The sequence below is a fragment of the Danio aesculapii genome, chromosome 25, assembly GCF_903798145.1.
Source record: "Danio aesculapii chromosome 25, fDanAes4.1, whole genome shotgun sequence".
NCBI classification, from domain to species: Eukaryota; Metazoa; Chordata; class Actinopteri; order Cypriniformes; family Danionidae; genus Danio; species Danio aesculapii.
Genome location: NC_079459.1, coordinates 1,188,062 through 1,201,223, shown reverse-complemented (window position 1 = coordinate 1,201,223; position 13,162 = coordinate 1,188,062). Strand labels below are relative to the sequence as shown.

General features: G+C 41.2%; 1 protein-coding gene across 1 annotated transcript in view; it reads right to left on the bottom strand.

The window, feature by feature from the left end:
- Window positions 1–12,947, bottom strand: part of LOC130219293 (growth arrest-specific protein 2) — a 41,059-nt gene extending 28,112 nt beyond the window's left edge. The window contains exons 1-2 of the mRNA XM_056451638.1: window positions 12,828–12,947; window positions 4,551–4,699 (exon numbers count right to left, since the gene is read on the bottom strand). Coding sequence (XP_056307613.1) covers window positions 4,551–4,698 — 148 coding nt within the window. The 5' untranslated portion in view covers window position 4,699; window positions 12,828–12,947. The remainder of the gene's footprint in view (window positions 1–4,550; window positions 4,700–12,827) is intronic.
- Between the last annotated feature and the right edge of the window lie 215 nt (window positions 12,948–13,162).

The following is a 13,162-nucleotide window of genomic DNA, read 5'->3' as shown; positions in this document are numbered from 1 at the left end:
TGCTCATAAAGGTTTGAAACCAGTTGACAGTGAATAAATGCTAGATACATTTGTAATTTGAGATGAACGATCACTTTAATTGAACAAAAATTGGCCATAGCGTGTGAATGAGCGAGTGTGTGGGTGTTTCCCAGTGATGAGTTGCTCAAAACTCAAAGCTATGTATCTGAACAAATTATAACCCAAATTTAAAGTTGATATCTTCAAAAGTAAACTTTCAGTGAGATTTTGTTTGACCACATGACCGCCAGATGACCTCCAGTTTTCATTTGGTGACCATACAAAGGGCGCCCCCTGTGTTTTGAGGAATATGATCAATATTTTACCTACTTTTGACAGTATTTGTATAGTAGGCATGACATTTCTAAAGTAGTAAGGCCAGTTTGGAGGTATTTGAGTTGATTTTACCCTCTGAAAAACATCTAAACTAAATTTGACATGTAGATTGCTGTAGCGAAGTAATTATTTACGACTCTGAAGAGTATCCTTGTTTCAAATTAATAAATAACTGTTGGTCAATAATATCTATCAAAATCAGTCACCAGATATGGAAAGTAGACATTTTAAGCTTTCAAATGGTAAATAGTTTGTCATGAATGCTTGATGTTTAGATTACAATATTACGGCTAAAAAAATTTACCCTCAAATGGCTGTAGGGTGGTTGTTTTTTGATCCATTCCTCTTCCTACATAACAAAATACATATTCAGAACTCTTGGAACTTTCCAATGACATATAGCTTGATGTTGTCATGATTGGATTAGGATTTAACTACAAAGAAGTGATGTAAAGTTAAGTGTCCTGGTGGTGGGACAGTGATATTAATTGTTCTTTATTCAAAATATGGGAATATAGTGTGTATATTACAATGCAAAGTGTAAGATGCTGAGCTGCGTGCTCAGAAAGTATTCCTTTGCTCTCCGCTGGGCTCGATACCCACATTTGGAACTCATTAAAACATCCGAACCCCTCGACCACTGACGCCCCCTTCTTTATGAAGAAATACATCGAGTAGATGAGAAAATGTGCTCTTTCCACAGATCCCCAACCCCCCGCCGCCACCTCCTGTTTCACAGTGACATCATCCCCAAAGAATGATCGTCTGGAAGTCAGTAAAGCGCAGCGCCACATGTTGATCTGTAGCATAGAGTCTGTGCTTGTGTGTGTGTGTGTGTTTCATCTGGATTGTACTATCGCTAAATAAATCAGCTGTTTCCTTCCAGAGCACTTGTCTGTTTGTGGAACTCAAACGTGTTTATCTGTGAATCAGTTCGAGGCAAGTGCTGCGTTATTATCAGTGTGAGTATGAGTTTAGTGCGTCGGTAAAATCTGTGACTTTAGATTGAGTTTGGTGCAGATTGTGCATCCGAAGTGTATTTTTAGCAAGATTAAGTGCAGTTATAGAGTAATTTCAGATGTAAATCATATGAATTAGAACAAAAAAAGTCAACAACACGGTGGCTCAGTGGTTAGCGCTGTCGCTGCACAGCAAGAAGGTCACTAGTTTGAGTCTCGGCTTGGTCAGCTGGCATTTCTATGTGAAGTTTGCATGTTCTTCCTGTATTGTGGGTTTCCTCCAGGTGCTCCAATTTCCCCCATAGTCCAAACACACGCGCTAAAGAGGAATTGATTAACTAAATTGGCCGTAGTGTGTGGGAATGAGTGTGTATGGGTGTTTCTCAGTACTTGGTTGCAGCTGGAAGGGCATCCGTTGTGTAAAACATATGCTGAATAAGTTGGTGGTTCATTCCAATGTGGCGAAATGAAGACTAAGCTGAAGGTAAATGAATAAATGAATGAACGAATGTGAACTTTTCTTTTCTCTGAGGTGGACTTTATCTTGAAACACCACTAATATATAGCACTAATAGTTGAGAATGCAAGTAAGTTCGAATAAAAAGGCAGAAATGTATACTAAAATGGCTCCCGGGAAGACCTGCAAATAATCAAATTGTGTTCCTGTTACGCAGATCAGTTTCAGAGATCTGAGCAGTCATTTGTCTAAATAAATAACACAGAGACAGGCGCAAGCCACTAAAGAGTGTGGATGATCTGGATAGGGATCTAGTGGTTGGTGTGTGGTTGCATATGAAGCCCCTGCGCGGCCCACTGCGGCTCCTGGCTTCCTTTTGCTCCAGGCAGACCAAAGACAAAGCCCTGGTTTCAGCTGGCTGTTCATGGCCTGAAAACTGCCAGAAATTCCACAGACATCCCCCTCTATCCGCACACACACACACACACACACACACTCAGAGACGAAGCCAGGACTAGGACACACTACCATTCTCTTCTGTTCACTCGTGGTTCAAATGGTGAGCGGTATTCGTAATGATGAAAACATGTACACATGCCTTGCTTATGCACATAAATAGACTGCATCTATCAGAAAGCAATTAACCGAAATCAAAAACTTCGGCTAATGCGAGAGATGTAATAAAGAATGCGTCACTTGTAAGGATTCCAACAGACCGCAGATTAAATCAAACAAAGGAAAGGATAATATACAAGAATGTAAACAGTGCAGAGATGTGCGCGCCTCAAGCAAGGTATGCAAATAAAGAAACGTGCATTTAAACATTTCCTCACAATCGCAAACAGAAAACACCTGCAGAATGAAGACGGCCCTAGGACAGAGCCTTGGTGCACATTTCACATTAGTCAATCTCACTTATGTGTAACAAAGGCCAGCTAGTGAAGTGCTATGCAGGTAAACATCATCTCTCTGACCTCTGAAGGTGTTCTAGTGAAAGACGCTAGATCTTTAGCCTCCTTGTTAGTGCAACCGACTCCCATACAAAGAATCGCCGGTTCGATCCCAGCTAACACCGGTTTGGGTGCAGTAGGACTGGCTGGTTACAAGTGGGGGCTCATCCGGGATGGGAGTGGGGTTTAGGGGGTTGAGTGTAACAGAGGTCAGCTACTGAAGTATTATGCAGGTGAACCTCACACCTCTGACCTCTAAAGGTGCTCTAGCGACAGACACTAGAGGCCATGGTCTTTAGTCTCCTTGTTAGTGCAACCGACTCCCATACAAAGAATCGCCGGTTCGATCCCAGCTCAGACCGGGTTGGGTGCAGTAGGACAGGTTGGTTACAAGTGGGGGCTCATCCGGGATGGGAGTGGGGTTTATGGGGGTGAGTGTAACAGAAGTCAGCTGACGAAGTAGTATGCAGGTGAAGCTCACTCCTCCGACCTCTAAAGGTGCTCTAACTACAGACACTAGAGGCCATGGTCTTTAGTCTCCTTGTTAGTGCAACCGACTCCCATACAAAGAATCGCCGGTTCGATCCCAGCTCAGACTGGGTTGGGTGCAGTAGGACAGGTTGGTTACAAGTGGGGGCTCATCCGGGATGGGAGTGGGGTTTAGGGGGTTGAGTGTAACAGAGGTCAGCTAGCGAAGTAGTATGCAGGTGAAGCTCACTCCTCCGACCTCTAAAGGTGCTCTAGCGACAGACATTAGAGGCCATGGTCTTTAGCCTCCTTGTTAAAGCCACTGACTCCAATGCGAAGAGTCGCCGATACGATCCCAGCTCAGAGCGGGTTGGGTAGTGTAGGACTGGCGGGGTTACATTTGTATGAAAACCACAAATCGCGTTTTAACAAATTGCGAGTTTTTTTCTTGTTACTATTTTTATAATTAAAATTTCTTTCAGTAATCTCAGGAAAATGTATGCATAAGATCCATAAATTCCATTTCATTATTTATTTCCACTAAAATCTAGAGCTTTTTGCATCCATTGTTATCTACAGCCAATGAGAGAGCAGGATACATAGCAGCAAGAAGTTCTGGGGGAAGTTCTGGGGGAAGTTAAGGGTCATTCACAGAGAACATGATTTTCCATTCTAATGCACTTTTCCAAGGTTTTTTAATGTAAACATGTGCTTGATGGACATGTGGGACTGTTACGCTGGAGTCTTGCATCTTTTGAAGCCTCACACACATGAGCTCTGGATTTTTTTAGATGCTGTGTCAAGTTAAAAAACGAGCAAGTTTCCATTTACAGGCACTCAGAGGCTGTGTCCGGATGTCCTCGAGCTTTATGCTGAGATTTTAGTCAAACCATTCCTGTCTGTTGCTTCTTGTGTATTTAGAAGCAGAGATGTGTTTGGTGTGAATGAGCTTATAGACCTACAGCCAATGAGTAAGCAAGAAGGGGGAGGAGTTATTGACTTACAGCCAATGATAAAGCAGAATACAGGGCAGCAGGAAGTTCAGGGAGGAGTTATGACTTTGTGCATGCATTTGGGATTGTGAAATGTAGTTATTTAAATGAAGTATAACCTCCTGTCATTGATCCATCATGCAGTGTTTGATCTAAAGCATGCCATTTAGGTGACTGTTGCTTTAAATTAAATGCTCTTTTCAAGAAAGGGCGGAGCTACAAATGCCTACGCGTCACCATAGCGACAGAATCAAAACAGCACTAACGTTATCTCTGTGAAGAACTAAAAAAGTGGAACGATGCTGCCACACAACTGGGTTTAACCCCGTTATAAAAGTCATTTTTGCATAATAGCTCCCCTTTAAGGTAAAGAAATAGCATGACCTACCCAGCATGCTGGAGAGCCAGAGCGCCAGATCCTCCTTCATGGGCAGCAGACTGGCCTCATGTCTGCTGGCCAGCCACTGACTGTAGAGCTGCAGATCTGTGAGACCCGGACCCGCCGGCTGCTGCTTGCTGCTCAGAGGACTACACATGCTACACAAAGACAGAAAAAGAAACACACATCATGCACACACAGCTCAATCATCTGGCTCAGACACAATCCCTCAAACGAATCATTTCACTTTCCCACACAGCACAAACGGCGTCTTCCTCCCGTTTCTGAAGATTCACAGTACTCTTATCCTCCATATACTGATCCTATCATCACAGTCCGGCTCCAGGCTCTCTTCTTTGTCCTGTGATATCATATTCACTGACAGAACAGATACACACTGTGTGGCTTCTCTCTGGTCATGCCCTACTGCGATTCTCTTTGACCTGAAAACACTTTCTTTTTTGTATTCACACAGTCGTGCTTTTCCCAGTGAAATGTTGGAATAGGCTGCAAGATCACAGTCGGATAATAGTAACTAGATTCAATCTGAAGGATTGAGCACATGAGCTGATCTTGAGCATATTTGCTGATCCATTTCAAAGTGTTTCTGACTGGATTCATGGATATTTCTAGGATTCGCTTTCTGGCTTGCTGTCAGGCTGAGGGTTCTTGGTGGTTGCGAGGACATCACAAGGTGGCTTTTATGTGGTTGTTAGACATCAAAAGAGTCTTTTCTCTTTTATATTTTTGGCTATATCTGCTACATGTGAGAATTATGTCAAAATGCAAATTGATGCTGTTTTTAAACTTTTTATTCATCCCAGAATCCTAAAAAAGATTTTTTGTTTCCACAAAAATATGAAGCAGCACAACTTTTTCAAATATCAATAATAATAATAATAATAATATTAATAATAGTAGAAGAAATTCTTCTTGTTTAGTGATATAAATAAATATACACTCACCGGCCACTTTATTAGGTACACCTTACTCGTACCGGGTTGGACCTTCTTTTGCCTTCAGAACTGCACTAATCCTTCATGTCAGAGATTCAACAAGCTACTGGAAATATTCCTCAGAGATTTTGCTCCATATTGACATGATAGCATCACGCAGTTGCTGCAGATCTGTTCGGCTGCACATCTATGATGCCAATCTCCCGTTCCACCACATCCCAAAGGTGCTCTATTGGATTGAGATCTGGTGACTGTGGAGGCCATTTGAGTACAGTGAAGTCATTGTCATGTTCAAGAAACCAGTGTGAGATGGTTCACGCTTTATGACATGGTGCGTTATCCTGCTGGAAGTAGCCATCAGAAGATGGAGACACTGTGCTCATAAAGGGATGGACATGGTCAGCAACAATACTCAGGTAGGCTGTGGCGTTGACACCATGCTCAATTGGTACTAATGGACCCAAAGTGTGCCAAGAAAATCTCGCCCACACCATTACACCACCACCACCAGCCTGAACCGCTGATACAAGGCAGGATGGATCCATGCTTTCATGTTGTTGACACCAAATTCTGAGCCGAGCATCCGAATGTGGCAGCAGAAATGGAGACTCATCAGACCAGGCAACGTTTCTCCAATCTTCTATTGTCCAGTTTTGGTGAGCCTGTGTGAATTGTAGCCTCAGTTTCCTGTTCTTAGCTGACAGGAGTGGCACCCGGTGTGGTCTTCTGCTGCTGTAGCCCATCCGCCTCAAGGTTGGATGTGTTGTGTGTTCAGAGATGCTCTTCTGCAGACCTCGGTTGTAACGAGTGCTTATTTGAGTTACTGTTGCCTTTCTATCAGCTGGAGCCAGTCTGGCCATTCTCCTCTGACCTCTGGCATCAACAAGGCATTTGCGTACACAGAACTAAGAGATATTTCCTCTTGTTCGGACCATTCTCTGTAAACCCTAGAGATGGTTGTGCGTGCAAATCCCAGTAGATCAGCAGTTTCTGAAATACTCAGATCAGCCCGTCTGGCACCAACAACCATGCCACGTTCAAAGTCACTTAAATCCCCTTTCTTCCCTATTCTGATGCTCGCTTTGAACTGCAGCAGATCGTCTTGACCATGTCTACATGACTAAATGCATTGAGTTGCAGCCATGTGATTGGCTGATTAGAAATGTGCGTTAACAAGCAGTTGGACAGGTGTACCTAATAAAGTGTCTGGTGAGCGTATATATAATTATTATTTTTTCAATTAGCGTTTAAGGTCAAAGAAAAGAGATCCTATTTTGTTTGCATCACATTTAAACAATGATTTTATACACAAACTAAGTGTAATAAATGCAAGTAAAGTTTTTAATACTTAAATTTTTTTCAAAAAAGAAATAAAGTCTTAAATAGAGTCTGTTAATGTTGCAATACGAGTTATTATTTTCTAAATATTCCTGGTAATTACTGGGGGATTTTTTAAAACTATTGTTAAACCAATGATATTAAGAAAAAATTTTTTAATAATGTTTATCCTTAAAATAAAATCTATAAATTATGTATATTTGTTTATATTTTTGACACTGATGATTGAGAGCACAGTGAGTTTGGTTTAATTCATAATAATGTAGCAATCATAATAGCATTGTGTCAAAAGATTGTGTCAAAGCTAATAACAGGAACATTTCCTTGTTTGTCTGAGGCAGTTTTATTTCCCTGTAACAACCTACTACTATTTACAGAAGAATGTGTACCAATCCAGTTTAATATGTATTGGTTATCTAGGCAAACACGTGGATGAAGACATTCTCTCTTAATTCTAGTGAATCCTGCTGATCAAACGGGTTAATCTGGTTTATTTGCATCTCTCAGTAAAGCTTGCATCTTCACATGTTTGACGTTAGAGATTAAGTGCAGCAGGAGTGGTTTGGTTTATTACATGTGCAAGGAAAAAAAAAACATGTCTCCAAAGGAAAACCTTTACAAGATCTGATGTGAATTTTGATGTGACTAATCAATCCTGATCATAATTTCAAGTTATTTTTTAAACCATTCACTTTGTTGATGGACCTTTGGCAGCAATTACAGCCTCGAGTTCAATAGGATTTAGGTCTGGGCTCTGGCTGGGCCACTCAACGACATTCACCGAGTTGTTGTGCATCCACTCCATATTTTGGCAGTGTGCTCATTCAGGATGTCTCTGTACATCGCTGCATTCATCTTTCCCTCTATCCTGACTAGTCTTCCAGTTCCTGCTGCTGGAAAACATCCCCACAGTGTGATGCTGCCACCGCCATGCTTCACTGTAGGGATGCTATTAGCCTGGTGATGAGCGCTGCCTGGTTTTCTCCAAACGTAACGCCTGGCATTCACTCCAAAGAGTTCAATTTGAGTCTCATCAGAGCAGAGAGTTTAGTTTCTGATGGTCTGAGAGTCCTTCAGATGCCTTTTGGCTAATTCCAGGCGGGAGTGGCTTCAGTCTGGCCACTCTACCATACAGGCCTGATTGGTGGATTGCTGCACAGATGGTTGTCCTTCTGTAAGGTTCTCCTCTCTCCACAGAAGAACGCTGGAGCTCAGACAGAGTGGGGTCTCTCGGGGGTCTACAGACAGTTCCTTTGTCTTCATGCTTGGTCCGGCCACAACCCAGAACTGGGAAACACCCATACACTCTCACATTCACACACACTCATACATTTAGGCCAGTTTAGTTAATCAATTCCCCTATAGTGCATGTGTTTGGACTGTGGGGGAAACCGGAGCACCCGGAGGAAACCCACGCCAATGCAGGGAGAACATGCAAACTCTACACAGAAATGACAACTGACCCAGCCGAGGCTCGAACTAGTGATCTTCTTGCTGAGAGGCAACAGTGATAACCACTGAGCCACCATGCCACCAAATCATGGGCTTAATTTCATTTTTGTCTAGGTGAACTAACCCATAAAAAAGATCTCTTTGGGAGAAAAGAGACACTGAAAAAAAAAAAAACACTGCCACTGAAAATGTGTGCGGCACAGAAACTCCATAAGCACAGGAGGAAAAAAATAAGAGTTATGATTTCAGAGAAGTGTAAATCTCATCGGCCCATGCAGAACGGGACTCCGGGATCCCACTAAACAACCTGGGAATGAAGACTCGGCTCCAACAATCCTCGCATTGTTACAGTGGATCCGAATGGCTGGCAGACGGAGGTGAACTGAAAGTCAATCTGTATATTTTCCTTGCTCCACAAAAACGGTACGCCAGAGTACACTTTACCTGCCAAGCGCCGATCAGATAAAGCTAAATCTCTTTCTTGTTATTTCTGAAAGAGCTCCTGTGCTGGAAAAGTTTGAGAGAAACTAAACAAAAAGGTGTTGTTGGCCATCTAAACAATAAAAAGAGGACACGCTGTCCCTAATAGACAAAAGCAGGACGCCTTTAGAGAGATGTTCAGTTAATATCAATGCATGTTTCCCAGACAGATTCAGTGATGAATATAATAAAGCGGATATACACTTGCTGGCCACTTTATTAGGTACACCTGTCCAACTGCTTGTTAACACAAATTTCTAATCAGCCAATCACATGGCTGCAACTCAATGCATTTTGGCATGTAGACATGGTCTGCTGCAGTTGCATCAGAATGTGGAAGAAAGGTGATTTAAGTGTCTTTGAATGTGGCATGGTTAGGGTTATGGTCTGAGTAAAAAAACTCAGAAACTGCTGATCTACTGGGATTTTCACGCACAACCATCTCTAGGGTTTACAGAGAATGGTCTGACAAAGAGAGGAAATATCCAGTGAGCGGCAGTTTTGTGGGTGCAAGTGCCTTGTTGATGACAGAGGAGAATGGCCAGACTGGTTCCAGCTGATAGAAAGGCAACAGTAACTCAAATAAGCACTCGTTACAACCGAGGTCTGCAGAAGAGCATCTCTGAACACACAACACGTCCAACCTTGAGGCGCATGGGCTACAGCAGCAGAAGACCACACCGGGTGCCGCTCCTGTCAGCTAAGAACAGGAAACTGAGGCTACAATTCACACAGGCTCACCAAAACTGGACAATAGAAGATTGGAGAAACGTTGCCTGGTCTGATGAGTCTCCATTTCTGCTGCCACATTCGGATGCTCAGCTCAGAATTTGGCCTCAACGACATGAAAGCATGGATCCATCCTGCCTTGTATCAGCGGTTCAGGCTGCTAGGTGGTGGTGTAATGGTGTGGGGGAGATTTTCTTGGGACACTTTGGGTCCATTAGTACCAATTGAGCATCGTGTCACACGCCACAGCCTACCTGAGTATTGCTGCTGACCATGTCCATCCCTTTATGACCACAGTGTCTCCATCTTCTGATGGCTACTTCCAGCAGGATAACGCACCATGTCATAAAGCGCCAATCATCTCAGACTGGTTTCTTGAACATGACAATGAGTTCACTGTACTCAAATGGCCTCCACAGTCACCAGAGCTCAATCCAATAGAGCACCTTTGGGATGTGGTGGAACGGGAGATTGGCATCATGGATGTGCAGCCGACAAATCTGCAGCAACTGTGTGATACTATCACGTCAATATGGAGCAAAATCTCTGAGGAATATTTCCAGTAGCTTGTTGAATCTCTGACATGAAGAATTAAGGCAGTTCTGAAGGCAAAAGGAGGTCCAACCCGGTACTAGTAAGGTGTACCTAATAAAGTGGCCGGTGAGTATATACGAGAATGTGAGATTGACCTTATTAGCAGAGTTTGCATCACTATTGCTTTTCTGGAGATCAGATCTGGCGGACGATAAAGCGGATGAGAAAATCCTGCAGACGTACAGGGAAGTAGGTCATATTTTGACTTCATCAGTGAGCAGACACAAGCTGCATGAACTACCAGAAGATATTCACAAAACACACACACGCTTATGTCTTGTCTGTGTTTATCTATGTTGGTGCATGTGTGTGTCATTCATTTTGTTTTCGGCTTAGTCCCTTTATTAATCTGGGGTCGCCACAGCGGAATGAACCGCCAACCAGCACATGGTTTACACAGCGGATGCCATTCCATAATGCCACACCCATACACACTCATTCACACACATACACTACGGCCAATTTAGCTTACCAAATATAGCGCATGTGTTTAGACTGTGGGGGAAACCGGAGCACCCGAAGGAAACCCAGGCCAACACTAGGAGAACATGCAAACTCCACTCAGAAACGCTAACTGACCAAGCCGAGGCTCGAACCGGCGACCTTCTTGCTGTGAGGCGAAAGTGCTAGCGGTGCAGCCCCTAGCTCAATAATAATATTGCAAAGAAACATTCTCGGCATGTGTTTTGGACTGCATTTTTTCCATCCTTATTTTATCGTGATCGCTTTCATTTTGTACTTATAGGAATGGGGCGGTATAAGTTTCTGACACTATGATAACCTTAAATAAAAACATCATTGTTTCATGGTATCACGGTATTGTGATTACTGCTTTAAAATAAGATCTTTGTAAAAGTCTCAGTAAAAAACAACAACATTTTCTCCCTTTGAGCACAATATATTTCATTTTAGGAAGCATGTATAATATTTTGGAACAGGCTAAGTAATTTAAATAAATCATTGACTTGTGTCTTTATTAGTTTCAAAAACAGATTTCTTTACAATACATGAAAAAAAAAAAACACATTAAAAAACCCTTTACGTATACCTTAGAAACAGTATAAGAGATATCTTGTCAGGTTTTAATACCGTGACTTCCAAACCGTGGTATACCTTGAAAACCGATTTTCGTCCCATGCCTACTCATTATTTATTTATTTTAAAGAGACCATTATCATAAAGCTACCCCTCAGATTGTCCTAATAAAAGTCACTCTTATTATTAACTGTTTATTCAATTTGCATTAACAGAAAATCATCACAAAAAGTTAAAATATAATGCATTACGTTAAGGCGATAAGAATAAGTTAACCCTCTCACTGAAGCCTTTCTCTAATAGCACTCATCATTTGCTGACACATGTTAAGCAAACACACAGATGGAGAGGATATTTACCGTACATTTACTATCACACATAAAACATCAACACACACACACAACATATTGGCCACATACGGCTGAAACCAAAGGTCAGTGTACAGTGTGACACAGCTGGGAATATAATATTGTTTAATATTCTTTCACAGTCAATATATTTCTAGCAAACAATTGGATTGTAAATTTAGGTTGTTGTGTAGAAGTTATATTCGTTTCATATACTGTATGTTGTCTAAATTACACTAGCGTTGATTAAAGGAGAATTACAGTGCTCGGCATATATAAGTACACCCCTCACAAATCTCTCTTTTAAATATATATGTTTAATAGGAAGCTCTACAATATTATATTAGTGCATGTACATTAGATTAGTCAGTACTGAAGCCAAATATGGAGCTAATCTAACTAAATAGCTTACGATAATGCTCCAAAAACTAGTACAGCCAAATTTATATGTTAGAGAAAAATATTAAATACAATTTTACATTTAAAAAAAAGAGTGAAAATCAAGGGAAGCAAACAAAATGCAAATATTGAGTCATTTTCGCAATATTTAGCTCGAATTTAATCGTATTATCTTTCAATTTCCAAATCAGTTTGGTGAATTAAATATATTTTAATGAATATATCTGTTTAATACATCTGTTTTGTTTAAATGCACCAAAATACATTACTTAAATTCACTGAGAAATGGATGCAGATACTCATTTTCAAAATGGGATGTAGTCAATTATGCTGAGCACTGTATGATAATTCTCTCTTGCACATCTCTGATTCAGTAGCAGTTATCTTCAGTGCTGTCATATTCAACAAGCACGCATTGTATTCTGTCCTGAAGGGTAAATCACAGTATCTTAAATCAAAATACAAGCTATGTTAACACTATATGTTCAGTCCAGCTGTCTGCACAGTACAGTTGCTTAATTATCGATGATTCAGACTGGCTTTAATTGCATTTACAAGGCTGTTACACACTTTTAATGCATTATTACATTTAACAGGAGCTTATATGAAAGAAAACGGGCGTACTTTCAGTCTGATGACCAAAGAAATTAAGAGAAAAACGAGTGTTTTCTGCGTTCAAGAGGGCAGGCTTGAGATTTTATGACTGTAGTAATATTTCAAAGCTTTCATGAGCTATTTTTAACGCTTAAAGAGAAACCACAGGACAGACTGCACTGTGCAGACAGATCATAAAACTCAAAAACATCCCTCAAAACTATTCATTTAAAAAATATTATTATTTAGCTTGGTATTATGCAGATTTTTTTATGTTATATACAATAAAAGTATATGTTACTATTAAGTATGTACTTATATAAATACAAACGAACATTGTCACGTATAAAATATACACTTACCCTCCAGAAAGCAGTCGGTTCTTCAGCAGGAGACTCTCGTGTGCAGTGAATTCATGCTTTTGCCAAGCACAGACTGTTTACAGTGACACTGAGCCTCGAGTATCTGACAGTCATTGCGGCTCTCCGTTCAAAACAGACTCACCGCCTCCCTCAATGGGACGAGCCTCAGGGGGAAGCGTTATTTAAGAAGTGATTAAACTTTAAAGAGACCAAAATATATATTCTAGACGAGATAAAAAGCCAAATAAATTGAATGAAAGTATATTTATTTGTAAAATAAGAATCAGAGACGCGACTAGTCTGTGTGAACGACTAACGTTATATAGACGACGAGA